The sequence below is a fragment of the Sitodiplosis mosellana genome, unplaced genomic scaffold, assembly GCF_009176505.1.
Source record: "Sitodiplosis mosellana isolate CC-2019 unplaced genomic scaffold, AAFC_SMos_1.0 Smas_scaffold_2, whole genome shotgun sequence".
NCBI lineage: Eukaryota > Metazoa > Arthropoda > Insecta > Diptera > Cecidomyiidae > Sitodiplosis > Sitodiplosis mosellana.
Window position 1 is genome coordinate 4050037 of NW_022595245.1, and position 27156 is coordinate 4077192.

Sequence of the window (27156 nt, forward strand, 5' to 3'; positions counted from 1 at the left end):
GTCATGATTTCGATGTTTCGTTTCAATTTTTGTAACTTTTTCATTGAGATACGATCAAATTCGTGTGAAAAAAAATTATTTTACGCAAATAAGTTAATTTTCATCAAATACAAAATGAAATATATTTACAAAAAAAATTGCTTTTCGTTTTAAAAATAACGAAATCCAAATCAAACGTATGTGTGTACGTTGAAATTGTGACAGAAGTGCACGTTGATAGGTTTTGTCTCATTCGAAATACCTTTCATTTTTTTTTTTGTTCCTGTTTCGAACTGACACTTTGACATTTGTCGAATAGTTGCCAAACATGCGTGAAATAGAGCAAAGCTGTTTGTTTTGTTTATTTCTATCAAGTCAATAGTAGTTGATAACAGTGTCAATATTATATCGCAATATGGGAAAGAATAAATCGAAATCAAATGATAAAGAAAGCAAAAAAAGTGCTGATACGGCGATAAGTTCACTGTCAGGAAAAGTGACAAAAAGTCCAAAACCACAACCAATCACCGACAAGTTGAATGCTGTCATCAAATCGGTGGGATTACCTGAAAATGCCGAAGTTTTAACCGCTGATCAATTGACGGAGAATCAAAAGCATGTACTGAAAAAGGTTTGCGCCAAAATGTACGGCCATCAACATTCAGAAAGAAAAGCAATGCCGGCCAAATCTTTGGAATCAGCGACCGCACAACTAGCACAAAAGATGAAAGAAAAACTCGCCCAAAAGAAAAAAGACAAGAAGAAGCAAAAACAAAAGACCAACAGCGATTAAAAGGCAGTTTAAAAACTTTCTTTTTATTTCATCACATAAAAAAAATCAATAATTGTCATTATAAAAAGCATTTTATAGATTGTGTATGCAATAAAATGGAGATATGGACAGATTCACAACTATGTTTTGATTCTTCTTCTTTTTTTTTGATTCTTGAGGATTCTGTATAATTACTCGTTGATCACGTTCAAGATGAACTGATATGTAAGTATTCACACACAAAGATGCCGATGATTTTGTTCAAATTCGTTACAGTGGCGAAGTCAACGGAACGCAAGTCATCGGATGATGTGTGCCAGACTTCAGGGAATGGTGTCGGAATTAAATGTAGAATTGGAACCTGCGAAAAAAAGGAGTATTATGAGTATTTTTTATATGAAATTCACATTGTGAATACAACGTAAGCATATGCAAGGCATATCATTCGTCGACAAATCATTGAAACGCTTGTTGCTGTTGTTGTAATTGGCAAAAGAAAAAAAACTCGTAAAAAACATTGGAAATTCTATTTGAACTTACTTCTCTGCGAAGGAATGGAATGTGATCGTCTTCAATGTGCATTTGGACATTGTATGGTTGGAAATAGCCCTGGCTCCGTTTTTTGTGGTGAGCACTACTGTGAGCTTGTTCAACTAAACCACCGGAGGCTCCAAGCCGCGTTTCAATATCGACAAGCTGATAGTACCAGGTTTCTGTTTCGGGGAAGTAGTTGTAGAACGTTGGTTTTGCTGCACCTAGCAAATCCAATAGCACTAACACATCCTGTGGTAGATACAAGATCATTTGAGTGAGTTTGTTGAATTAAAATGAAAAAGGAAACGAAGAAAAGGTAAATGAAGGTAATTTTAATCATTTTTAGGTTCAACAATGAAATAAAATGAAAGAAAAAAAAACATTGCCTAGCAAACAAAATAGGAAATAAATACGGAAAATAAACAAGGAATTTTCTTTGAAAATAAATAATCAAAATAGCAACCAAAAGTGAAGAACTGTTATACTTACAATTTTCTCAAGTTCATTTGCTTGATCCCATTTATGTGCAAGGTGTCGTGCACCATAAATGGAGTCTTTGGCATTCCAATTAACGACCGCCTCTTCGCCATCAAAGAAAATATACCTCAAACTCAGTTGGCTGTTTTGTACCGATTGCAACTGAGTCTTTAACACGCTGGCAATATTCATCATAATTGCACACGGAACGGCCGAATCAGTGGCTCCAACAAAATTCTCCATAAGCTTGCTATCATAGTGGCATGCAAGTGTTAAATATCGTTTTGCATTTGGATTTACGTCGGCAATGATATTGGTGAACTTTGTGCGCCCTAATGGTGTGTCATCGAAAAACTCGTTTTGTTCAACCGACCAACCGAGTTTGTGCATGTAATTAACGATGTACTCGCGAACAATGTCATGGCTGGGTGTTCCCGAAACTCTTTCGATTAATATATTCGATAAAACATTGTGCACTTCCTCAATATCGCCCAGTTTTTTGTTAAGTTCCCAAAACTCTTGCTGACTTGCTACTTTGGACTGATGGTTTTGCTAAGTGAATTAATTAATACGCAAACATGTTTGTTTATTAACATATGTTTTGGATATCATTGGCAAAATGATTAATTGTTTTTTGGCCTTGGTTTCTTTTGACCTACCTGTGCTGCACGCAACGAAGATTCTCGATTGGTTACCGATCGAGCACAAAACACACAAATCAATATGCAAATCGTCCAAATACTTGGTAATTCCATTCTCTTTTTCTTCAGTTTTCTAACTTTCGCCAATCACACGAGTTTTATTTCTGATTTATTTTTTTGGTGTCGTTTATGTTATGAAATACGCGTCATATCAAGCAATTTTTCACGCTTGAGTTTATGATTTGATTGGGGGAATTTCGAGCGATCGATCGGAGTGATTACTAAAAACGATCTATGTAAATTGCTTGCGCGAAATGGAATGCTAGAACTCATGAATGTCAGAGTAAACACGAACGTTTGTTCATTTCGTGCGAATTCAACAGATACTTGTTTTACATTGAGCACACTCTCACTCACTCGCACTGTGAGGCAATGTGTGTATGTCACAGACAGCTGTTCAAAAACCTCACAAATGTCACAGCTTTAAAATGAACCGAACTGGTGACAGCCGACGTATTTGGGGATAGTGTTCGAAATTCGAATTATGTGTTATACAGCTGAAGAGATGACGCGCTTGGGATTCAAATTTCGATTTCGCTTAGGATTCAAATTTCGGCTCCATTTGAAATTCAAATTGAAACTGCTGACGATAAAAAGCGAATTACAGAGAATAATTCTCCTCAGTGAGAATAGATTTCGTTGGTACAGAGAACGAATTACCATATAAAAGCCTCAAATAACCGCTGAAACAGATAGAAAAGACTCAGAAATGAAGAAAACACAAGCAGTTTTTTTTATTCATTGTAATTTATTGTTTTTCATTTTTCTTTATTTTCTGTTTTTTTTGTCATCTTAAAAACCCTAGAACAGGCAATTTTATCATTATAATAGTAATAATTCAGTAATAATAATATTTTGTGTGTGTGAGTGTTTTTTTTTTTTTCATTTCATATAGTTTTGAGAGTATTTTTTTTTTTTTGGTATTTCTTCTTCAATTGTTAATTTTTACTAGAAGAAAATTTAATTTAAATTCTCCAAATGATTCAGTTCAATGAGAAAGTATAATCGACACGCTGAGTGTGTGAGTGTATTGGGTGAATTTTTTGTTTCTTCTTTTTGTTATAAATGTTTATCATATGCATTGCGCGTAACTGTGTGTTGTGTGTTGTAATTTTTGTATTTTAATTTAAAGTGTTTTTTGTTCATTTTGCTGAATTTGCTCATGTTGCTATGTGGGTTAAATTCAAATGTCTCAATCTCGATTCTTAAGAATTAGATTTGTTTTTTATTCCTTCTAAAGTGTTTTTTTTTCTTCTTCGGTGTAAATTCAACGAAACATAACATTTTTTTTGTGGATTCAATTAAAGTTTAAGTGTTTTTTTTGGGTGTTTTTCTTCCATTTTTTGTTGTTGTTGTTGTTGTTTCAATTTGTTGCTAAACCTCTTATTATGACTGTTCCTTACACTATTATTAATAGTAGATTTGTTTGTTTCACATAATCATCTTTCATTCTCATCAACGAATACATAAAATATTCTATTTGCTTTTTATATGCTGTGTATTTTGTGTTTATCTTTGTCTTGTTTATTTGTCAGATTTTTGGTTCTAAAGTTTATCATAATATTCGTGCGCTTGAACATTTATCTGTTGCTTTTTGGTTTTACTAGTTCTCTCTTCTTCAATAATTGGTAGCTTGATGCTGAACATTTCATAGTTTATTTTCTGGTGAAAACTAAAGGAACTTAAAATGATTGACGAAATACTTTGATCGCATGCACACAGGATGATGTGCATGCGGAAAAACAGAACGGTGATAAATTCATTTATGAAAATTCAGTGCAAACAGGTAAATAACAAAATCATGTAGACTTATACTAAATGAGGAAAAAAAAAATGAACGAACCAAAAATTAAAAACGAACAAACCAGCAAGGATTCAATTTTCGAGTTGAACACAGAATATTTCGTTGTGCCAGATTATTGACCGCAATTTATTCTCTTATATCGATTTTTTTCATGTGTGCATTTGGAAATGCGTGTGTGGCTGTGGCAGAATGCTGTGTTTCTGGTCAAGCGGTGTGTATGTGTGTAACAACAGGAACAATAAAGAATTTTTTTTTTCATTGCAACAGGTGATTTCATTCAATCTATACCGAGTTGTATGATCGTTTGGCGAATTTAATATGCAAATTAATTCGTGTCAATTTGTTTGTTATTGTGTGTAGATTTGTTTGGCTAATAGTTCGTTTCTGAGAAATTTGCTGAGTTGTGCAAGTGTGTGGATGTTGATTTTCATCGTCGAAATTTATTCATAAAAATTGAATGGTTTTTTTTGTTGCGTTGCGGTGTCAAAACACACAATGATTTTCTTTTTTTTTTTTGCTCGACCATATCATTCGAAATACTTAGATCAAATGAGAATGTGCAGCTTCTCATATAACAGCTTCATGTCATGTGTTAGGTTTTCGTCAATTTTTTTCTTTTTTTTTTTTGTTCATCTCAAATATAAAACTATTCTCGTCAATATGACGAAACGATTAAATCTGCTATCATCGCGTCATTTCGATTACAGTTTTACATATATAATATAATGCTGAATCATGCATAGTGTCTGTGTGTGTCTGTGGTTTTTTTCTTCTTCTTCTTCTTCTTCTTCTTTGGTTTGGGATTACGGTGCATTGTATGAGTATGTGAACACAGTCGGAGACAATCGTTGATGCTGCTTTCTTCGGAAAAGTATGATGATAATTTTTCCGTTCAACAGCTTTGGTGACCGCATGACTGTGGCACATGTTGCGAATGATTGTGGTTGGAAATTAGATGAATATTCTTGGCATACAATTGCATACCCATCGTGTTTTGCTAAGAATCAAGCCAATCTGCTCTGTCCACACCATTGATTCCGTCTGTATTCACTGTATTCATATCCACATCCGATTTCCGTCAATTTCCATTTTTCATTAAATATTACACAATTTTTCTTTAAATATTTCACTAAATAATTTGTTTTTGTTTTTTTTTAACTTAATCATTTGCACACACTTTCATAAAAACACCCATTGACATACACTCGCGCTCAATCTCTCTTGTTCTGTATCTCTCGCTGTCAACATGATCTAGTTTCATCTTTGTTTTTGCAATAATAAACCCTAAATAAGAATATTCAGTTTATTTTAATAATTTCTTCGTGTTGGTTTTGTATCCCAATTTTTTTTTTGTATTTGGTTTTGTGTCATTTTTTTTATCTATAACGTAACAAATATATATTATACATCATTATAATAATTTTTTTTTGGTTTAATATGTTCCGTTTCCTGCAGCTTGTGCTGTCGACAATATTATTCTTCTTCATTTTTTTTTTTAGTGTAAGTATTCGTTTTGTGTTCATAACTGTAGTATTATAATAAATATTTGATCTATAGTAACCTCTTTTTGAGCGATGTGCGATGAATTGCGCGACGATTCCATTGATTCGTGCTAATAATTTTTTTATTGGTCATTGGTATCTGATATCGACATTGTATATCAATCTAGTTCCATGACTATTTTACTTACTATCTCTGTCTTTTTGCTGTGTGTGTCGGTGTGTGTATATAATATGTATTTATTTCGTAGCAATGTAGTTTACTTTTGAGAACCCAAAAAATGCTTACTGGGTGAATGAGTAAGTATTGTAAAAAAAAACAACCTCCGCACACATCGAAAAAGAACTAAGCGGAAAGAAAACCATTTCTTTACAGTGTATTTATTGTAGAACATTTCGTATAAAAAACGATTTTCAAACCGAAAAATAGAAGAAAAAAAAAACCATCGAATATACATATCAATTGTGTCTAGAGATTTATGAGAGGAGAACCGTTGTGCTGCGATTTTCTTTTTTGTGTTCTCCGCTCTCAGCGTTCTCTCTTTGCTTTAAAACGTGCATAAAAATGTGGTTGGTTGCAGTGGTATGTGCGCGCAAAAAAAGAACCAATTCCTCGTGTTTCGTTTTGTAGAAGGTTGAAGAATCTTATCTTGATTGACTTTTATTTAAACTAACATTATGTTTTTCATTTTGAGGTACTTCAACTCTTTTAACGCTTTTGCTCCTTAATATGTATCAGTGTGCATTGAAATGCAGTTGAGCTATTTTAACTATTCCTAGACAAGTTTGTGTGTGTATTTTTTTTGCAAGACTTTTTTTTATCTTCTCTTAATATATTCAACGTTTTTTCTTTACGGTGATAGAGTTAAAAACACACAGAAACTCAAACAAAGGAAGAAAAAAAAACAGAACGACGGTATTCGGTCGAGATTTTCGGGCAATGTAAATACACTTAGAGATATAGAGAAAGAGTTTGGATGTTACATGATAATTCTGGCTGTGAATAATCTATAGTTTTAGCACAATTTGAAATGGTTTTTTTTTCTTGTTTTCTGGTTGTTGTTTTGTTATTAAAATTCACCTATTTTCTGCTTGCCTCAAGAGCGGGTAATGCACATTAAATAACATCAGTATGTGTGAGTAGATGTATGTTCAATACAAATCCATCAACACTAACAACAGCAACTACGGTTAAAATCAGACGTTCGCATTTGCATTGCTTAGGAAGCAGCATGTTTTAAGGCACAGCATTAATGCTAGCATATCGATTGTTACAACAGCGACGCATACACGGATCTCGCGCTCACAATAGCCGCACACACATCTCTCGTGCTCAGTAGCCGTCGCAAAAATATATCACGCAACGTTTGTTGTATGCGTGTGTATGTTTGTTGATGCGACGGCTACTGAGCACGAGAGATGTGTATGCGTCGCTGTTACAACCATCGATATGCTAGCATTAATGCTGTGCCTTAAAACATGCTGCTTCCTAAGCAATGCAAATGCGAACGTCTGGTTAAAATCATGAATTTAATCTAGCTGTTCTTTTTTCGGGGCTGTTTAATCTTACTTTTTGTTGGTTTGTTTCTGCGGGGAAGGAATGAAGAGCAAAGTGTCCTATTATAAATTGTTTGTCCTTTTTTTTCTTGAGAAATTCGGGATAGAGGTCAACTTCATTGTTGTTTCTGCTTGCCTCTCACTGCTTTTTTGTACACATAAACCAACGCAACTTAGGTTAATCACATCAAATTGTTGTTGTTTGCTTGTTTTTATTTTAAATACACTTACACAAATATAGAAACGTCATCTATTTCTGTGTTTATCTCGTCATTTTAATTGGATTCTCTTTGTGTTCTTCAGTAATACACAAATAAAATCGTAGTCTCTTTGTCAACTAGTTTTTGAACTTAATTCTCTTATGTAATAGCCAGGACTCGGTCGCATGCTGTGTGGTCTCTGTGTGTGCATGTGAGAGTGAGTGAGTGTCGATAACAAAGAAGCTGTTCAAAGTGGCTTTCTCTACTTGAAAATAAATGCTTTATCTCCCGTTTCCATCATTTCTATTTACTGTTTTGTCGTGTATCCGTTCTTCAGCTTCTTTCGTTCGCTTTTTTTTGCTGTTATTCAAATGAAAAATATTTGAATGAGTGTGTGGGTGTGGGATGGTGGGTTTGGGGTATTAGGCTGTTGATTGAGAACTGTGTATACTAGAGTATATTAGTGATTGTGATTCAAGTATAGTAATATATTGATTTATGTTTGTATTCCATTTCTTTATATAGCTCGATAGTGCGTTTATTTTGAGTAAATATTGATTCGAAGCCTTTTCATTTCACATTCATTCTTATTATTGTGTGGTGGTCCAACGGTGTGTTGAAATTCTTTCAAATCACTATTTTTGCTGTTTTCATTTGGATTTAAAAAAAAACCCGTTACATACAGGGAAAAAACACTGTGTATTGTGTGTCTCTGTGTGCAATTTGTTTGGTAGCTCAAGTTTTAGTCGAAACCGGTTTTTGATTATTTGTGAAAGAGTTTCATCTCTTTCGAGTTTTTTTTTTAGAGAAAAAAGTAGAATAGAATTGAAACTGGTGGTAGAAAAAAAAGCGAAAACTTTTTGCTTAGAATTTTTTTCCTGTCCGAATTTGATCGAGAAAAGTTTTGCACGCAGCATAGTTGAAAACTGGACGAAAACATTTTCACGAAGTTCTTTTTCGTTTGGTACATTTGTCTTCTGAAAAATTCACAAAAAATTGTGCAAGTATTTATCTTATTTCGTCGTTTTTAGCACTACATGGAATGTAGGCTACTGTAGTTGTTATCTTTTTTCCCAAGAAAATTTTTAGAGTCTTTAGGCAATTTTTTTGGACCGTAAATTAATTCATTTTAATATCCATATTTTTTTTATTTCAAATGAAGCAATTACGCCTAATTGCAAAAATGAAATAAAACCATGTTCTTGTACTCCTTCACTTTTGAGATAACTCAAAAAAAAAAAATTACACTTTTTTCGTTGTCAATGTGAAATAATGTACGATGATCATTCACATTGAATGTACATAAAACACATAAGTGGAGAATACGATATCATCATATAAATTTATTTAATTATTTTTGACAATATTAAAATGATTTGTATACAAAAAGTATACTACGATTAAAACTACATTCCATGTAGTGCTTACGATAATAATTTGATGAGAAACATCAAATTAATTAAACCCCTTAAATTTACAAGCTTCAAAAACGCAGAGCGGAGCAAAGCGAAGATCTGCGGTCTTGTTTTTCTTCTCTCTCTCTCTCTCTCTCGTTTACGTGCTTTATTTCTGTCTCGTTTTCATCTCGATTTAACGTGTTTTTTCTTCTCTTCTTCAGCTTTGGTCGGAGCAGATATTTTGAGCTTTTTTTTTATCTAAAGAAAATCCGACGAAGAAGTGTACATATTTTTTAAAGTGCTGTGTGATGGAATTATTGCCCTTGAGCTAAATTTGATTGTTGGAGAGCGTGAATTTCGTTCAATGAACTTTTTTTTTAAAACGTGCCCCTAATTTGTTATGTAAAAACTGGAGATTTTGCACAGTTCAACATGAACTATTTAATTGATGCCATAACATAATGGAATATTTTACGCTCAACGGGACAAAACGACCCCTGAAATTCGCACACGCTCCGTCGAACCGACCGACCAAATGACAGAAGAAAGACAGAACAAATAAATATCAACAAACAAACGATGACTTTAATTAGTCTGTGTGTGTCTCGAAAAAATGTTTATTTCGAATTCATTTAAAATTCTTTTAAAGCTGTCTCAAAGCACAATATCCTTTTAAAACTTTGTCATTTTCTATCTCCATCTCCCTCTCTCTCTTTCTCTTTCTCGTTCTCTATGTGTTGTGCTTGCTCTATGTGCTTGTGATCATCACACTGAACAGATTAAATGTGCATGTTTATTTCATTTGTACGAAACGTGGCCTGTCATTGAACATCTAATATCATAAATTCGAGATTCGCATTGTGTGTGTGTTTTTTTACTCTCTTGTTCACTCGTCCCAATTTATGCAATGGGCAATGGGCAACAACATTCACATAATTTCGCAATTTTCACGCATTTCATTGACTTGATTGTGTATATTTAGCTAAACATTTTCAAATGCTATTATACATCATTCTAAATGTACTATTCGCTTAGAAAAAACCTCGTTTTTTTTGCTATCATATTTGATTTTCCCATTTATTTTTCTTGTTGTGGGTGTGGGTGTATGTATGTGTTTTTGTGTGAAAATTCTTGTTTATTAAAAAAAAACGTTTAAAAAAATCTATTTGCTCTTTTTATTCTCTGTCTCTGTCTATCTCATTACATTTGAATTGTGTCAAAAAGTGTGTTCTATACGTGATAAAAATGCTCTGTTTAAAACCGTTTGATTGAATTGCTTCACTTTGTATTGATTTTGTGCGCGTGTTGAGTGTTTGTATATCTTCGTTGAAGAATAACGAGAAGTGGCGAATGTGCAAAGATTTAGATGATTTTTCACCTATTTTTTTTTTGTTCGGAAAAGTTTACTTAAGAAAATATTCAAGGTTGTATGTGCTAGTTGTAGTTGATTGTATAGCAAATTTGTTATAATTAATAATTTTGTTTTCATTTCGATAAAATGGGAAAAGTTTATGTTTTCGATCCGAAAAGGTGCATTTACATTTCATATAATATTTAAAATAACCTTGGTTGTTGTTTTTTTTCTTCTGTAAAACTTTTGCGGGGAAACTAGTTTTGAACATGTGTAGACATAGGCGCCGTATTGTGGGCATATTTGTGGACAGGGACTCATTAATAATTAATATTGAGCATAGATTGCAATATTTACGTTACATTATGAAACATTTGTGATTTTTCCTTCTTTGATATCAAAGAATTGCTCATGGGCATGGTGTGCCTTGGTATTGTTAGCAACTGGGCTAATTCCGGTTTAAAAATACTTAACGAAAAAAACAGAAGTCCCAAGAAGAAAATAAATTCAGCCTTGTATAGTCAGGTGCAGTAAGGTCAATATCAATCGATGCGAATTCCATTTAGTCCGCTTCGTTCTTTTAGATCGAAGGAATCGTGTGGGAAAAAACGAGATTTTCCGCGAAGAATTACGGAAAAACACTGTAAATTGTAGGAAAAATAAGTGTGTTTGTATATGGAAGAGCCTCCATAATCCGGGAGAGGTAAGTCGCTGAAGAGTCAGAATGTGTGTATATTTCAATTGAGCATCTAAATGGCGTCGTAAAAACAATACACAAGATTCCAGCTGAATGTTTTCCTTATCAATTGCTTGAGTACATCGGGCTAATTCCGGTAATTCGGTGATACACTTTCTAAACTTACTCCATCATCGCTTATTTGGTTGCAAAAATATATATATATATATGTATATAATATATATTATGTCATGTTGTATAATTCAATAATCCTTATAAAATAACATGTGTATGTGAGTGTGTATGACCTTTTTGTTTTTAAATCCATCAATTCTCTTAAATGTTGGATATCCCATTTATGTACAATTAGTGATTTTCAGTTTGATTCTCTGAACTGATATTGCGTTCGCTCTGTTGCTTCTCACTCTAAATTTTCGCCACTTTAAATCGCAAACATATATTTGGTATGCATCATCAGTAAGCCCATGTATTGCTTTATGGAACCGCAGCCGTGCTTTTCTGAACACTTTTGTAATTCCTCGATGAGGAATCCTCATTGCGTGCGTTTATTTTGCCATGAAGATGCGTTTATATCATACATTTTAATATTGCTCTCGAGAACTTGCAAACAATTCCAAGTATTTCGGGAATCAGAAATCAGAGTTCGAGAACACTTGCGGGTGGTGGCGATCCAGGAAAATTGTTCTCTTAAAATTGCACCCACTTGCACTCCAAATCGCAGTGGCGAACGTTAAAAGTGCGTTTGGAAAACTTGAAACCACGAACAGCAAAGTTTCAAAATTGAATGATTGAAATTCGAAGTAACCGACGACGAGAATGAACCCGAGAATGGAAAAAAAACCACCACTATGGAGAAAAGTTACACCGTCCAGTTGATTAATGAAACCAATTGTGGCTTTTCAACTACAATGTCAAAAACCATTGCGCTATCTATCCCTTCGTTCAATCCATCTACAACTACTACTACCTCTGCTTTTCTCTCTCTCTCTCTCTCTCTCTCTCTCTCTCTCGCTCGGGTTTGGTTTGTTTCAGGTGGCAAACTTTGTGGCCAAGTGATCGTTACAATGAAGCGCATCAACCAGTCGACAGCTTCATGGAAAATACCATATAAAATGCTTAATAATGCATAAACTTTTTAATTTTCCATTGCAACAAATTAGATGGAGGTTTCCGTAATCATGAATATATAAATAAATAGCGAAGAGTTGAGGAAGATTATGCAATTTGGAAACAGTTCTATCTCTGGCTGCAGCGAAAATCGAACATCAAGTGTGCAATTTAAAGCTTTTGCAATGTGATTTTATGGGGCGTCAACCAGTTCTCAGTGTTTATTTTCTCACTTCTTCCCGGAATTTGTGTATGTGTGTATGTGACATCGCTAAAAAAAATCATGTAAATTCATTGATCGAGTGGATGGAGCGCGCACGTGATACCGAAACGGAGTATTCAAATCATATTGAATGTGTATTGTGTATGATAGATAGCAAAAGCATCAATTTGCACCATTGTCCTCTATTAGACTCAATAGACGAACGCGAAATATAATTTAAATTATTCATAATAATTAATTCGTTTTCATGTTTGATATGGTCACGAATTTGTAATTAAAACTAAAACTCAACTGGTTATTCCCTGTGCCATAGTTGGGTGCGGCTTCAATTAGCTATCCGCTCTAGATAACACTTTTTCACTATTGCTCTCTGTCACACTCCCTCGTCGATAATAATGTAAATAAAAACAATGTGTCCACGCGCAATTTATGCATGATTCAATCAAAATCGTGTGTATGTCTGTGCTTTCGATGAATCAATTTGATCCACACAAAAAATGGTGATGATGAGGCGGCGTCGCTCACCCACATGGCCAATATTTTCAAAACGTGGAACAATGATAATGATTTGTTGATTTAACAACTTGGATAATCGAATGGAAGAAAAGGAAAAAATACGAAAATAAGAAATAATAAACACGTTAAAGTGGACCGACAAAAATCAGTTTTTGATTCAATAACTAAGTGGACTAGGATTGTTGTTTTTCTTTTTCTCCCTTCGTTTCTTTTCTTTATTTTTGTTTTTTTTTTACTTTTGTTGTTGTTACTAAATTCTAGCATAATTTTTAGGTTTTTTTCCGTGAGGAGGAGGGTCATTCCAATAAATATTCATATATATATATATATATATATATTTGGTAGATAGCTTTACAACTTAGATTGAAAGACGGTCGACAATTTAATAATAATAGTCTGTGGAAGTGTTGCTATGTACACAATTACACTTCGATTTTGGTTTTTCGTTTACAACATGTAGCAAACAAATTCTTAGTAATTTGGTTGTTGGGTTTCAATTTCATTTCAATTTTGTTTTTCATTTAAATTAATTAATTGACTAGGCTTTTTGTTTTAAAAATATCATCTTATGAACTTGTCCTATACTTCTTGGGTTCTCTAAGCACTCGCTCGCGGTCACGCTCGCACACTCGTTCACATTCCAACACAAATATATATAAATACATTTTAATTTACCTTTTATTCATTCATTTATTTAGATAAAAACAATTGTTTCGCCTAAGCTCTGTCCCATAGAATATACTTTGATCGATTTTGACATTTAAATTCACGTTTTTGTTGTTTTGCTTTGCTTTTTCCATTAACTCGGAAGGAGAAAACTTCAACGAAGTGAAACGTTTTTATTTTTTTCTTAAATATTTTCTTCTCCCCGCGTTTTTGTTTTCTGCTTCATGAATTTTAAGTTTTGTTTAAATTTACTTCTAGGTGTGTCATTTACTAAAAAATATAATAACGATTCGCTGCGCGTTACACATGCAATTTACATAAACAACATCATATTCAATACTTTTTTTTATATTTGATTTCTGTGTGTTTCATTTTAACCATAGAACGATTCCAGATACATAACATTGGAGACGTGTGTTCTTAAAATTTGTGTTGGGTGTAATTTTTTTTGCCATATTTGTTATTCGTTTGGTGTATGTGTTCTCTCAATATATTCATTGTATAAATTATCCATATTTTGTGGGAGGAAAATGCCGCTTATAATTGTTGGTATGTATTTTTTTGTGTCGTCATCGTGTGTCAACATGTCTTATATTTCATAACTCATTCTTTCTTTTTGTGCTTGTGAATATATGAATGCTATTGTTTTATTATCATTATTTTTATTTGTGTTGGTTTTTCCCTTTTTCAACGAGTGGGCATCTTCGTTCTCCGAAACTTCCGAATTACGTAGGCTCATGTGTTTCTAGTTTTGTCTTCAAACAGATTTTCTTTTCATTATTTCCTTCGTAAGCCACGTACTCGTGTCGCATCCGAGCGACATTGAGTGAAAGAAGTTGACGAAAATGATGTCCGAACCCACTTCATGAAGAATTCAAAAATGAATTGTTCGAAGAGAGAGAAAAAATGGTGAAGAACGAAACGTGCAAACGTTGGAAATGGTGCTTATGTTCTGGAGGTTTCATGGCTAACATTTACACTATAATTTGTGGTTAAATTGTGTATGTTTTTTTTTGTTCTTGTCTTAATAAAGTTCATACCATTTCGCTTGGCCATGCTGTGTGTCTCTGTGTTGCGCAAACCCAGTTCAGTCACAGGATACTTTTTATGGATATTTAGAAGGAAAAAAAGTGGAGCCTTGTTTGTTCAATCAGTCCCACGCGTGCCGTGCCATCACCGAAACATAAACAGATGAGGAAGGAAAACAAGAAAGCGAAACAAGACCATCTCCAGCGGCATTTCTCTTTTCCACGCTCTTTATTTCTTCGTCGTCTATTTCACTTCGTCTCATTCACAAACACACACTGTTCGGTCCATTCTTTTTTTCCGTTTCATTTTAATGTGTCGCTGAGGTGTTCGGCTTAATTACTTGCACATTTCCGCATATAATAACGAATAAATATACAAGATATACCCGTGCGCGGTGCGCGGGCGAGCAAGCGAACGAACATTCTTTACTTTGATAAGGAACTAAATGATGTGCTTTTGTGTGCTTTAAGTACGAATCATAATTGCATACACAATCGACGAATGCGGCTGGTTAGCTGGTTGGATGGTGATGGTGTTGTTCTATTGTATTTCGAATCTTCTTCACTCCCTGTGGCATCATTCATCGCGAGTCATCTTGTTAGTGGCGCCGCTTTTATGATCTAACGATGAACACTGAGGAGCGTGCAAGTGCGCGCGTTTACTCCCCTTCTACACCAACATAATATGGGCGACGAAAGAGGACACGTTCACTTTCTTTCTCTCTCCATCTTTCCCACTGTTTCTTACGAATAAAAATGCTGTCATTTTATGATTTACTTCATTTGTCCTTCCATTCATTTTAATAGCCACTTAATGGAATTTAGTTTTGATTTTGATACGTTTCCGTCTGTTGTCGTCTGTCGTCGTCGTCGGCATTTTCACATTATAAATACACAAGAACCATCAGAAAATGTATAATCATAAATACATCCGCATTTCAACACATTATTCACTTGATTCGCTGAAATGTTAGCTGCTTCATTTTTCGCACTATATATTTTCTCTCGTGTTTGTTTGTTTCTTGTTTTTTTTTTCATTTTTCCTCTCTATCTCCGCTTTTCCATGAACTGAATTTATTTGTTTTATTTTCACAACATGCACAAATTCACACATTATAATAATGCTCTCTCGTTTGGGTTCATTGCGTGTATTTTGTTCCACTTGGCAGTGTGTTTGTTGTGTGTGTATTTATCTGCCTGCTGCTTTTCCCATTTTCTTCAATACATATTTGGATAACCATTAATCACATTTTACTGCAAATTTACGCATTTATAAGTAATTTATTTTGCTTTTGTTTGCGCCGTTGAGTTTTTTATTTTATTTTTATTTGATTCATTTATTATTATTATTTAGCCGACTTTGTCGTTTTGTCAGTGTTATGATGATGATGATGATGATTTTGGATTTCTCTATTCATTATGCGGCGGCGATAGTTGTTTGGTTGGGCTCTTATTATGAGACGATTATATGCGGCGCACTGGCAAGCACCGCAAACGTCGCCAGCACCGTAAACAATGTGAACACGATCAAGCAAAACCTGTGGAATAAAATTAAACGAAAATGAGAATGAGGAAACCAAAAGTGGAAGCGAGGGAACAGCAATCAATTGATGATGGTAAAAATTAAGTCGAGAAACAGGTAATTTAAGCATGAACTAGTTGCTGAAGAGAATAGCTTTTGTTCTATGCAAAATCGATTGTCTTCAAATTGCACACAAACACACGCACACACACAAAATCCGTCTCTGACTTACTGATGATTGTACATGCTGTTCTGAATGCATATACAGATTTAGCTTTGGTCGGAACACAAAACGGTACATTTCAAAACGCTGATGATTGACAACTGTGCGCGCACACGGTTTGGTGCATGAGTTGAGGATGTTTTGTGTGTACGTGTATCACATACAAATTAAATTGAGTCGAAACCCAAGTCTTAATCGTCGCGTTCAACAACATTTTGTATACAACCGATTTTGCATTGAGCAGAACACAAATTGGATATAATTAGCGAGAGAGGGAGAGAGAGAGAGAGGAAGGAGTGTATGTGTAGCACGGTAAATTGAGTGTAATTGAATAATTGTCATACCTGTCGACAACCATTGCCGCAAACTTCCAGTCACTAACTAATTCAGCTTCATCGTCTGATCGTCGCATTCGAGCCGTTATAAATTGCAATTCCTTTAATATTAAATGTAGGTCTCTGTGATTACAATTCGAACTATGGTGTTCTTCAACCGTCGTTGGTCTTCCGAAACTGTGAGGCGCGACACGATGCAAAGCGATACACACGGGCATGAATGAAACAAAGAGAGAGAGAGAGAGAGAGAGAGAGAGAGAGAGAGAGAGAAAAGAAGAGGGAAACAATTAAATCGAATCCAAAAAATTTCATCAAGTAGATACATTGTAACATTTTCAGTGGTACATACTTTGAACCAATCGCAGTTTGCGATGAATTGAGGCCTTGATGCCTAAAATCGTCTTCAATATCGAGTACATTGGCAAGCAGTGATTTCGATGAACGCTCTTTTAACTCTAATTCTTTCATTCGATTTGATATTAAAATTGATTTTCTAGTTATCTTACGACCCGGCCGTCCCATTCGCAATATCCAAGGCAACCACATCAAAAATACTGTTCTAATCTGCGCTCGCGGGGCAAAAAGAAAAAGAGAACAACGAGATAAAGAGAAAAAAAGAGCAAGAATGTTGTGTATTAATAAAAGGGCACGCAGCAATCATATAATTTTTTTTTGATAAATCCAATTTGCAATCGTTTTGTATTTAACAGCGAGCATTTTGTGTGTGCCAAAATGTAGTATACGTTTCAGTTCGTGATGTTTCGAAATGATGGGTGTACATTGTAGCATCAAACCAGGGCCTAAAATTTCGGGATCTTCTACCCGATTCGGGATCCTCTTATTTGAAAAGTGTTGCTCTTATTTGAAAATCGGGATGTTCTTAAATTTTGAAATTTTAGGCCCTGCATCAAACCGAACCGAATCGAACCAAACAAAGAAAAATTAATCATAAAGTCGATTGGCACAACGAGAAAAAAAGCGTCGAAAGCAAACAAAAGGCAAACATTTAATTCAATTGTCCATTTACCCATGGAGGCATTTCGTGAATGTCGGCAGTTCGATGGTGATAGTTCAGCACGACGACCGTTAGCACAACCGATGAGGCAACCATAAACCTAAAACCGAATTGATAATTTTAAGGTTAATAATTTTAGATGAAAACTCAATCAAAGTGGGTTAAAAAAGACTAAAAAAATACATGATGCAATTGAAGTAAGATCCTGTTGGTGATGCAAGGCACATATCGAAAACGCGCCGACAGGCGAAATAAATGATGACCACGCGATTTGTGATTGATGCGATGTGATCAAGGGAAAGCGCGTGCCAACATCCAGAGTAACAACAACATCAGCAATAATTGCACCGATGACAGCAGCATCAACCGCATCCAATTCAATAAATCCAATAGAGTTTTCACACGTTTGCAAACGAATGCAATGTAACACATCGCGTGCGAATTGAAAAACAAAAACCGAAGATGGAAAAAAACAATAACAAAACAGAGAGAAAAAAATTTATTAGTTTACTGGTCCTTTGGTTTGAAACAAACGTGTTCATGGTTCTAAATCTAATTTATGAGGAGTGAAAATATTTGGTATTCTTGTTTTTTTTTCTTTAAATGCTATATATACATATATGTTGTTGGGGCGGAGAACGGTGTCAAATGTGAAGAGAGAATACGCACATCAACGCTTGAATGTCCAATTTTTAATTGAATTATTTGAAAGTTTGGGGAAAGAGAGAATGTGTGTGCTTGGATATGGATGGAAAACTTTGATGGGGTGATTCCATTTTGCACAAAACGCCCCTTCGAAACCGAACAACGGAAAGTGAAACTGTGCTACTGTGTATGAGAGACAGACAGTTTCCATTTTGAAATTCCGACCATATTCTCTCCGCACTTCACATTTGATGTCGCTTTCCCGTCACATAAAATGTATCCAAAATGTGTACAAATTGAATGAGAAAACTAGCTAGCGAATATATGATAAATATACAGACAACAATGAATGACAACAACAAAATATATATATACATATCAACACATATTCACACAATGTACAACTAAAATGAGCTAAAGGAAAGGCATAAAAGGACTTTTAAAAAAAAATACAAAAATATATATAGATTATATAAAAAAAATTGTATCATTATTTACACAAACTGTGTACAATTCAGAGATACAAAAAAAACAACAACAACAGTGAAATGAACAAAATGAAGAAGTTTATGCGTGATGATAATATTTGACAACATCAAACAGACACAAGTAATAAGAAAAGTTTTTTTTTTTATTCAACAAAAAACATTTGCAAAACTCTCATATTGAAACAACAACATCATCCAACAGAGAAAAAAAATGCATGTATATACGTGAATGAAAGAAGATGGAAAGAAATAAGAAGAAATAACAAAATATGGTGGAAACATATTTTTTTTGTTCGGGCTGTGCTCGCCAGCCGACACAAAATATGTACGAATTTAAATGGCAAACGGAATAAAAACAATGGAATAGAATTTGGAATCAGAGATTTTCTTTTGGTGCGGCCAAAGAATGGAAAAAACAACAGCCGCAAAGTTATCTGAATTATTACTGAGTATTATTTACAATGTCAATGGAAATGATAAAAAGAGCGAATGGTTTTTTTATTTTCCATATTATAAAAATATACACCGAGAACAACGAGCGATATATATCGTGTACATAACGGATATATTCAGCACGGTTCAGTACACGTATGTATATATGCCAGGGATGTGAAAGATGTGCGGAAATATATCGAATGAGTAAAGTGTATTGCTTAAATTTAATAAATTGATCTGATAATACACGATAATATTATTGCTGCAATCATAATCAACAATATTAGTAACTGTAACTGTAACAATATCTACAATAAGTGTACAGCACTGCCACTGGCACAGACACTCACACACGCATCCATCCATTCAAATAAAAGGCATTTCTTACGTTCGTTCATCATACATATTCGTACAATGGGTTCTCATTTCGCACTCCGACAGAGTGCGAACAATCGAGATTGAGACAGTGATGTGTGGCGCATAAAAGAACGTGAGTGTGTGTATATATACGCCATAAGTAATTCACAAGAAATTGGGTTGTATTTTATGCTAAACATCCACTATTGAAATTAAAAGCCAACCGAAAATGTACTCGATTTGGATGTGTAATTTACAAAAATATATCTGTATGAAAAACAGTCAACCGCACTTGCTACGGCCTCAATTGCACCCACATTTCTCACATTAGAACCAACAGAAAAAAAGGCAGCAACAGCAGCAACGAATGGCGTTTGGTGACATGCCACACAAATTACCCACTCGTTTGCAAAAAGCACACACGCACTCATACACGCATACAAGGAGGAGAGCGAGAGAGAGAGGGAGGAAAAAATGAAGGAATAAAAACCCCTTTCATTAATTTTATTCAACATATATTCATTTTTATTTTTATTCCGAATGAAGAAAAGTGCCAGCGACTAAAAGTAATAACAATGAAAAACGTTTGCAGCACTTGATTTCGATGATATATGATGTGTAAGTGCTTCTTTGCTTTTCTGCTCGCGCGCTCTCGTGCTTCAAAATGGAAATGCACGAGAAGAAAGAAATGGACGAATGGGATCTAATCGTTGCGTCAACCGTTGCGTATTCATGTTCTCTAAAATGTGTGTATGAGGCAAAGTGTGCTAGAGCAAGAGCCAGAGTAGGAGAAAAAGAGAATGAGAGTGGAACATGTGAAAGGCATTGTTTGGGAAAACGGCTGTAGCAACAATAGCAGCAGTTTGCCAGCCTTCAAAATCTAGTTTATTGAGTGTAATCGCTTCATTCGCTGTGTATTATAACTTGAAATGACATAATATGCATAGCTACTACTTGTGCTACGACATTCCGTACAGGTGTACACCGGTTCACTCGTTCTCTTACACTTTCTCTGGCTCTTCCTAATCCTTAGCCGAAATGTGTTCTCTATACATTTCCCAAAGCTATTGTCGAAATGTGAAGATTTTGCATAATGTTCGGTTCGATTCGAAACAAAGCGTCGCACACAACAATAATAATCATATCAAACAACAAAATAGCATTCGTTTCGCTATTTCGAAATATATGTTCATTCGAGTTTGTCTCTATTCAAATAAGGGCTTTTATACAGATCTCTTGCTTCGTTGATTCTCATTCGATGGCCTGCATTTCCAGTGCATCATCAGTACATTATGAAGCTAACCGATTGTGCACGTATTATATTAGCTCTGGCAGATAAATGTGGATTTCATTCTCTGTGTTTGGTGTATGTGTGTTTGTGTATGGTAAAATTTGGTACATGCCATGAATTCGGCGAAAAGCTCATCACTCTCAGCTTATGCCGATGTCCATAGTGACTGAGTTTTCATTCGAATGAAACTGGCTTTCCACACAAATTGTACAATACAGCACAACACACAATATTGACGAGAGAAACAAAAAACAACGTACATACATATCGAATTGCCAGAACCAACTATACACCTTTTCTCCTTTCAATGAAAAATTGATCAGAATGTGTGCAGAACAACAACAGCTCAACACACAGTTAGTAGCGCAGCTAAATCACACTCTCGATACTCAAAGTGTGTCACACCGCAAAAGAAAATAGAAAAAATCCGTATTTTCGGATCTAATCAAAAACGTATTTACACACCAGCGATATAAATCAGTTGCAAGTTTTCGGATGCGACGACATGGTGCATTTATGTGAGAGTGAAGGCCAAATCTATTTTCTACAAAGTACACAACGTGTGAGAATGTATGTGTGCCTGTGCATTACACAGCTATCCGGCATGATCCATAATGCATACGTGTATGGTTGCATTTACATGAGTTTACGCTCGTGTTTCGAATTAAAAAAAATTTGTGTATACAACTGTACCAGAGAGGAGTGGATAGTAGAGTAGTAAAAATAAATAAATTTGTAATACATTTGCAAAATGCTATTTAGACGATATATTTGTGCGATTTCGATTTTCCTATATATATATATATATATATATTGTATGTATATGCCAGATTGGCTTTTCGATATTCGAGTGCAAGTTGTTCGAAAAAAAGGACGAGAGAGACTGTTTATCGTTTACTTTATTCTACAAGAATTTTCTCTCTGCTTTCGAAAGAAAGAGTTGAATGGGAAAAAAAGAGATGAAAAAAAAGATTTTATGTATATATTTACAAACAAACTTTGTTACATATGTTTTTTGTTGTTGTTGTTCTGTAGAGTAAGTGAATGTTAATGTCAATTTTTCAATGTAGCAAGTCGCAAAACTTGGTGTGTTTTCTCGGTTCAGTGTGTTGAATGTATTTTAAAAATTGTGAGTGTGTATGTATGAGTGTGTGTTAAAGTTTTATCTCTGGCAACAACAAAAAAGGTAAAATTGTTCGTAATGGCCGTAATTGAAAGGCATGTATTGAGACAGACACTCTCGCACACAGCAAAAGAGCGAAAACGAAGCGACAGAATGAAATTATGTAACAGTAAAAACAATTTAATTATTATTTTGGAGCTATTTTTCAACATCCGACGACAGTCAACATACGTGTGTCTTTTCAAATTCCATAGAACCAGTTGTGTGTCACATCATCCACACACACCGACACCACCATCACCACTACCACTACCAGCATCAACACCACCGACGCTAGTTAATTTCCTTCTTCACGCAATCCCACTGACATATACGCACGACATATTAAGCAATAAAATTTGCTACACACCAATCGAGGGGCTTACACACACATACACTCAAATAAAAAAACACACGAAATAAAATTAAAGGAGAACCAAAAGAAGAAAATGTTTTGCAATTTCATGAACATTGTTCATTGAACAACGAACATGTCAGCGTTGAAAAACTTTTCGCACCACCGACGACAACGACGACGACATGCATTCGGGGCGACGAACAAAAACTTTGCTCGGTGTGTGTGTGTGTGTGTGTGTGTTTCGGTGGTGCTCTTTTGAACCGTTTTCGTCCATTTTGCAATCCACCAACCAATATTTGAAGCGTGCAATACCCGGGAATGAAAATTGTGGAGCTAAAAGGGAAACAGAGGAGTTCAGGTACAATTTTCATCACACTAACCAGTAACGACAGAACCAGAATGAAACAATGTACAATCAAGAACGTTCTCGTACATCCATTAAGTAGAAAAAAGTGGCGATGAAAATGAATCGAAAGAGAGAGAGAGAGAGAGAGAGAGAGAGAGAGAGAGAGAGAGAGAGAGAGAGAGAGAGAGAGAGAGAGAGAGAGAGAGAGAGAAGGGGAGAAATAGAGAGGCGAACGAAAAAAAAATCACACATACACTCTATTCAAATTTTGTGTCATTTCGCACAAATATATTCAATTGTATCCTCGTTATCCTGTCAGCAGAACACAACGAGAATCGACACGCATATAGAGAGGGAGAGAAAAAAGCAAGCTTCCAAAAAAAAATCATGCAGAACAATTGGACTTTGTTTGCGTGGTCAATGGTTGTCCCGCAAATTTCCATCATTTTAAGAACACTGAAATCCGACCGATAATTTTGCAGGTTCTGGTTTTCCCTACATTCTCTTGCCTCTCTTTTCGGACTCATTCCATTCGATAGGAAACTCAATGCTTGTCGGAGTCCCACAATATTTTTAGATCATTTTTTTTTCTTCTTCAAATTTTAATGTACAATAGTCCATGACAAGCCATGTTCCATTGAGAGTGAAAGAGAAAATAAATAAACAGAAGCAGTCGGGCAATAGCATAACATCGACATAATATTACCGGGGCAAGCAAGCAACCAAACCAACCACAGCAAAGAACCAACCGACCGAAACCCAAAACGAACGAGACACACACAGAGAAAGAGAGAGAGAGAGAGAGAGAGAGAGAGAGAGAGAGAAAGAAAGAAAGAAGAGAAACGGAATATTTTTCCCTTTTATACAATTTTTATAATTTAATATGAAATATCTTGTGTTCTAGCTTTTTAATTTCCAGTCCAATTCATCCGACCCACAAAATAGGAACAACAACAACAAATCCACCCTGATGATATCGGCTCTAAGCATTTTATACACATTGACTATCATACACTCACTCACGCACGCACACACACACACACACAAACCAACACAGCAACCGCCTAACTCGCCCGTTTAACACGTACGAAGAGGACGACGACGAATGGCGAGGAGATCAACACAGAATCCTGGCGTATACATTTTCAATGTATTTTACCTCGTTTAGCACACACAAAACCAAAGTTTAGTCATTAAACTGACAACTCTTCTCAAAAATATGGATGGCTAAAATCCTGTAAGAGAATGAGAGATGTATTGAGTTTTATGGTTTTTCGTATTTGCCTGCTGTATTCGTAATATTCTTGAACTTTTTTTATGCACTCATCCATTCTCATCATCATCATCATCATCAACATCATCATCATCAACATCATCATGGTCATCGTTGTCATTTGCTGTATGTCATGAGCATTCAAAGTTTGAGTCAAAGAGAACATATGATGAATAAACTAATAAAATGCCAGTTATTCGAATCACAAATAGTAAGATGGCAGGAGGTGGGGTGAATCAAACAACGAATGCTGCGAAACATCAGCAAACAGACAAAGAAATATGAATCGAAAGAAAGAGAGAGAGAGAGAGAGAGAGAGAGAGAGAGAAAGAGAGAGAGTGTGAGATGGTGATAGAGAACAAAAAAAACTATCATCCAAATGTTTTAAATGACAGCTGTTGTTCTGTTGCTTTGCTTGCTGTGCAGTCAAGCTTGAACCTTGACAGCGCTAGATGGAAAATGAAAAAGTGAAAACGAATACGAAAATTGAAAATGCCAAAATTATATTCGTCATAGAATGAAACGCATGCAGCCGCCCCCTCATCACACATAACCACGTTCTGTATCTCTTTCTCTGTGTGATTTTCGACTCTCTATCTCTATGTGGGTATGTTTGAATGCTTTTGCCATTTTTGCCATAAAATGCCTGGCATGATGAAGCGTAAAATAATCGAAATGTTGCTCTTGAGGAAGTTTCGAAATGAAATCACATTAAGACAATCTGTATATGTTTCCATCATGTCATATATTCAGAGCGTGTTTTGAGCTGACGTCAGCAGCACTAACTAACGTCAGCTGCTGACGATTATGCGTTGCGTTGTTTTAACGCATTTGCAGTTCAAAATTCATATTCCTCTCTGGATACCAAGTCAAATATCATGTTCTCTTCATTGAAATTTGACTTGGTATCCAGATTTTTGTACTGCAGATGCGTTAAAATAACGCAACGCATACTCGTCAGCAGCTGACGTTAGTTAGTGCTGCTGACGTCAGCTCAAAACACGCTCTGCATATATTAAATAGAAACAAGCGAGTTTCAATGGAGCAACCAACCAACCAACTAGCTATTCTTTTGTTTTGGTCCACTTCTTCTCGTCGGATTCCAAGCTTGTTTCCATTGTGACTGCAAAAACCGATTTATGCACACTCACTCACCCACACAGCACACAAGAAAATTGATATTGCTTCTTCTGTCTTTTGCCATTCTTGTTGTATTTCTGTTTTGAATTCTGGTGCTTATATCGAGTCCTGTTTTGATTGAGCAAAAATTAATGACGATGGGGTGAACAAAAAAAAATGAAAACCGTGATCCGTTTAGTTTTCGAACAGTTTTCATGGACAATGCTGCAATTCATTGAGTTCGTACTTGTGCCGGCACTTGATAGAACATATTATAGAAATCAACAAAAGAACACATTGCAATTTAAATACATACGGTTTCTACAATAGAAAAGAAAACGAATTGAAGAGAGATTGGGGAAGAAATGGCATCAGCATCAGCTGTAACGAGCTGCAAAACGGCGAATGTGCCGACGACGATGACATTGTCATCGATGGCTGATCGAAGAACAAGAGGCGAGCGATATTGTCATAATAGAGAAGGTACTGTAACATGCAGCCACACCAGCAACAATTGGATCGAATCGAATTGTGTTATAATTGTAATGTACATCGTGTGTGACGAGCGCGAGGGAGGTGGTGGTATCGATGTCGTGTGAAGCGTGAAAATGTACACATTCTTATTTTCAAAATGTAAACACTCTCCATTTCTCTTTTTCACTTGCGCTGCATAGCGCTGTGTGTGTGTGTGTGATAAATGTACACACAAAACGAACAAGACACGAAAAAAAATTGTAATCGAAATCCAATTATTTGCGATGTCAGAAGAGAAATATGTGAAATATTCGCACTACTAAAGGTTATGCGATCCGAACACAATTACAGTGACAATCGCAAATAGCTCTCTCTCTCTCTCTCTCTCTCTCTCGCGCGCGAGAGTGAGTGAGTGAAAGCGAGCACGATGCAACTCATAAAACCGAACGAAAATAAAAAAGGCCAAAAAAGCATGTGAATCGATGTTGTTGGAACATCATGCACAAGTACCACCAGCCAACGATTGCTATTTGCACGGAATGGGATTCGAAAAGAGTTGGTTTTTGTTCTCCATGGCACTTTTAGTATGTTGTTGGTTGGTTGGTGTTTTTTTTGTTCGTTCGTTCGTTTCGCTGTTATTACGTTTTTAGTTGATGGATTTTAAAATAGATTTTCATTATTCATTTTCACAAACATGTGCCCGCCACGTTTCACATCAAAATATCCCCGCGCGCACTCACTCGCGTTCCCTTTGCCATTTTTTTTCTCTTCTGTTTCTTCTTTCGCTATATCTAGCACGACAGATCATTTTGTGTTCCATGTTCGTATGCACACGACAGATATGTGAGCAGAATAGTTTTGTTTCGCGTTAGTGTGCATGTGTGGTGGTGCAACCAAAGTCATGTGTACTTGAATAAATATTCATTTCGCTTAGCAATACATGACAGAAACGACTGAAATGGCGAAAACCAACAAACAAACATCATCATCAACAAAACTGGAAAGGCAGCATCAGAGTAAGGGATACAGCCACCAGAGCCTGTCCGTGCGCTCTTTGCGCCCTGGTGCGAAATTGCCAGGGCGCCCTTTTCTTAGGATGAAATGAAATAGACTCAAAATTGTCTCAAAACGAGTAACTTTCTTGTTAGAAAAGTTCTGTACGCTACTGTGTGTATCGTTCATATTATGAACTTCATGGTGTACAATACACTGTTTCGTGTATATATGAAAGGCACGAAAAAAAATAATCCAAGGAGCGATTTTTTGTCATTTCAAAAATATAGCGCTTGAATACACATGTTTACTGAGAATAACATGGAAAAGGGTGCTCAAAATAACTGAATATATTTTGTAGTCGGTTGAATAAATACTGAAATCTTATTGTTTAATATTTTTAAATTGGTAAAAAGTGCTTTAAATACAAGTGGCACTTCAATATATATATAAGCTGATCAAATGCTTTTGATGCATTCGGCGCTCTCGACGCCTGAATTTTTCTACGTATTTTTGGAAAATTTAAGCAATTTAAGGTCCGATGATAATGCTCCGACTATAAAAATATAGTCGACTATAAAATTTAAAAGTTGGGTTTTTCTTCACCTGGCT

The 27156-nt window shown here is 35.3% G+C and overlaps 2 protein-coding genes across 2 annotated transcripts in view; both read right to left on the minus strand.

The window, feature by feature from the left end:
- Positions 1-768: 768 nt before the first annotated feature.
- LOC129565067 (glutaminyl-peptide cyclotransferase) lies at positions 769-2837 on the minus strand. The gene is made up of 4 exons (XM_055439426.1): positions 2422-2837; positions 1775-2314; positions 1292-1534; positions 769-1112 (listed from the first exon to the last, which is right to left on the minus strand). Exons 1-4 carry the CDS (start codon positions 2515-2517, stop codon positions 960-962), a joined length of 1032 nt encoding a protein of 343 aa, XP_055295401.1. The 5' UTR covers positions 2518-2837; the 3' UTR covers positions 769-959.
- Positions 2838-7256: 4419 nt separating this feature from the next.
- The window catches only part of LOC129565077 (neuronal acetylcholine receptor subunit alpha-7), a 101881-nt gene continuing 81981 nt past the window's right edge, over positions 7257-27156 (minus strand). Inside the window, exons 12-16 of the mRNA XM_055439439.1 lie at positions 17787-17808; positions 17616-17703; positions 16938-17152; positions 16598-16765; positions 7257-16046 (exon numbers count right to left, since the gene is read on the minus strand). Of these exons, the coding sequence (XP_055295414.1) occupies positions 15962-16046; positions 16598-16765; positions 16938-17152; positions 17616-17703; positions 17787-17808 (578 nt within the window). The 3' untranslated portion in view covers positions 7257-15961. The remainder of the gene's footprint in view (positions 16047-16597; positions 16766-16937; positions 17153-17615; positions 17704-17786; positions 17809-27156) is intronic.

Coding starts and splice junctions, on each gene's coding strand:
- LOC129565067 (XM_055439426.1), bottom strand. CDS start 2,517: ATGGAATTACCAAGTATTTGGACGATTTGCATATTGATTTGTGTGTTT. Junction 2,315..2,421: donor CTTCGTTGCGTGCAGCACAG/GTAGGTCAAAAG, acceptor TAATTCACTTAG/CAAAACCATCAGTCCAAAGT. Junction 1,113..1,291: donor TTCCATTCCTTCGCAGAGAA/GTAAGTTCAAAT, acceptor TTTTTTTCGCAG/GTTCCAATTCTACATTTAAT.